This window comes from Phalaenopsis equestris, unplaced genomic scaffold (assembly GCF_001263595.1).
Source record: "Phalaenopsis equestris unplaced genomic scaffold, ASM126359v1 Scaffold000002, whole genome shotgun sequence".
In the NCBI taxonomy this organism is placed as follows: Eukaryota; Viridiplantae; Streptophyta; class Magnoliopsida; order Asparagales; family Orchidaceae; genus Phalaenopsis; species Phalaenopsis equestris.
This window is the reverse complement of record NW_018164444.1, coordinates 72,433,403-72,435,449: the sequence shown is the minus strand read 5'-3', so window position 1 is coordinate 72,435,449 and position 2,047 is coordinate 72,433,403. Positions and strand designations below refer to the sequence as shown.

The 2,047-nt window shown below is 31.7% G+C and overlaps 1 protein-coding gene across 1 annotated transcript in view; it reads left to right on the top strand.

The window, feature by feature from the left end:
- Positions 1-1,800, top strand: part of LOC110020011 (cell number regulator 7-like) — a 1,991-nt gene extending 191 nt beyond the window's left edge. The window contains exons 2-4 of the mRNA XM_020717955.1: positions 42-113; positions 948-1,157; positions 1,712-1,800. Of these exons, the coding sequence (XP_020573614.1) occupies positions 42-113; positions 948-1,157; positions 1,712-1,764 (335 nt within the window). The 3' untranslated portion in view covers positions 1,765-1,800. The remainder of the gene's footprint in view (positions 1-41; positions 114-947; positions 1,158-1,711) is intronic.
- Positions 1,801-2,047: the final 247 nt, after the last annotated feature.

Genomic DNA, 2,047 nt, shown 5'->3' with positions numbered 1-2,047 from the left:
TTTTGATGGATATTGTGCTTAATAATACTTTTTTTATATAGGTTGCTTAACGTGGTGCCTTCCTTGTGTCACCTTCGGACGCATAGCGGAGGTTGTGGACGACGGCCAGACATGTAAGCACACTATTGCTTCACTAAATTAAGTTTATAAAGCTATGATGAGATTGGTCATTTAAATTGGATTTTATATAAATAAGATATATATATGTAAAAATTAAATGTTAGGAGTTAGATATGTAAATACATAATAATTGAATTGTATATGCAAATCTTCAAAAACTTTATAGCTAAACATAATTTGTAAGTTAGTCCTTATCAAACGTAGGGTGGGTTTGGGGCAGCTTCTGTGTTTAAGAATAAACAGCTTATCCTGAAACACGGCCAGCGAGTCGACGGCGAGGTTCTACCGGCCTGCGTTTAGTGTAAAAATGAAACCGCGTTTTCGGATAAGTGGACTAAACATGCATTCCAAACGGTACCACGGCGTTTTGAAAAATGCCCCCTGCAGTTATTATCTGACCCAAACAGACCCTTAATTTTATATATTAAAATAGTTTTACGCTTTCCTCAAAACCAATTATTTTTAATGATTTTTTGATAGACCATGACAGGGTAAAACCAAGCTGTAAACGCAAACAAAATTAAAATTAAAATAAAAAATTAATATTCCATCTTCAAGAATTTTAAATATATTTTAAAATAATTACAAAGCAAATTTTGATTAATTATACTTATATTCCACACATCAAACAAATTTAAAGGCCGATACCTAAACTTTAATCAGAAACACACTTTTATATTCATTAAATTAATATACAAATTCAATTGAAAATCAAAATTGATTTTAAAAAGTTGAAATTATAAATATAAATATAAATGTGAATATGTAAATACATGAGAGTTGTGTGGTGTCCATGACATATTGTAATTTATCTGGTTGTATTTCAGCCTGCACAGCTGCCTGCTGCATTTATGCGCTGCTGATGTCCGTTCAATGCCAGTGTCTTTATTCATGCGCATATAGGAAGAAGATGAGGTCCAAATATGGGTTGGAATCTGAGCCGTGTAGCGATTGCTGTGTCCATATGTTCTGCGAGCCTTGTGCTCTTTGCCAAGAGTATGCTGAACTGAAGAACAGAGGGCTTGACCCTTCGAAAGGTGAATTAAATTATTTATACATATAACCTTTATCATCTTTTCAATTTTCTTTTTAATTTCTCAGAATTTGATTATGTTACTAATTACTTGCTAATATTTGGTATTTTGGTAATTACACAAACAATTCAAATTTATAATTTTGTCTTGCGATAGAAGTCCAATCAAACAACACAAAAATGAAAAAAATATTGCATCAGGAGGAGTCTTGAAGTAGTTTTGTATCAAAACTCCAATCAAGGTCCGTGACCTGTACAAGCAGACTCACCTTAGTAAAAAAAAATTAAGTTAATACATGGGTGGGTCTGGCAGATCGTCAGATCGTCGTGATTGAAGTCCTAATACAAAACTGTATCAACACCTTTGATGTAATATTTTTTCACAGAAATGACCTTTTATTTTTTTATTATTTTTTTTGTTTAACTAACATACATATCCCTCAAATTTACGTATTTACACATCTGATGCCTAAAATTTAATTTTTACATACATACCAACAAAAAATATATTTTATTTATAATTTTTTTTATAGTAAATTCTAATTTTTGTGCATGTAGGATTTACTGGTGCTCCGACTGCTGCTCCAACGCAACCGGCCATGTACAAATGAAGTGCTTTATGATGGAGATGAATGAATTTGCGAGCATGTCCCCATTTTTTCTTATCTCTGTATGTGTGCTTTAAGTGTGGCGTGCATGCGTGCACACGTGTGTTGATTTGGATTCGTGTTAAGTCAAGTGTAAGTTTGTAATTTATGGAGTTTCATTTGCTTCCTGTATGGTTTGAACTTAATTTGAAGTATATATATATATAATTAAAAATTTTCAGAGATTTATTTTAGCTCATTTTTAAAATTTACATGGATTAAAATGGAAAGATTACATACATATATA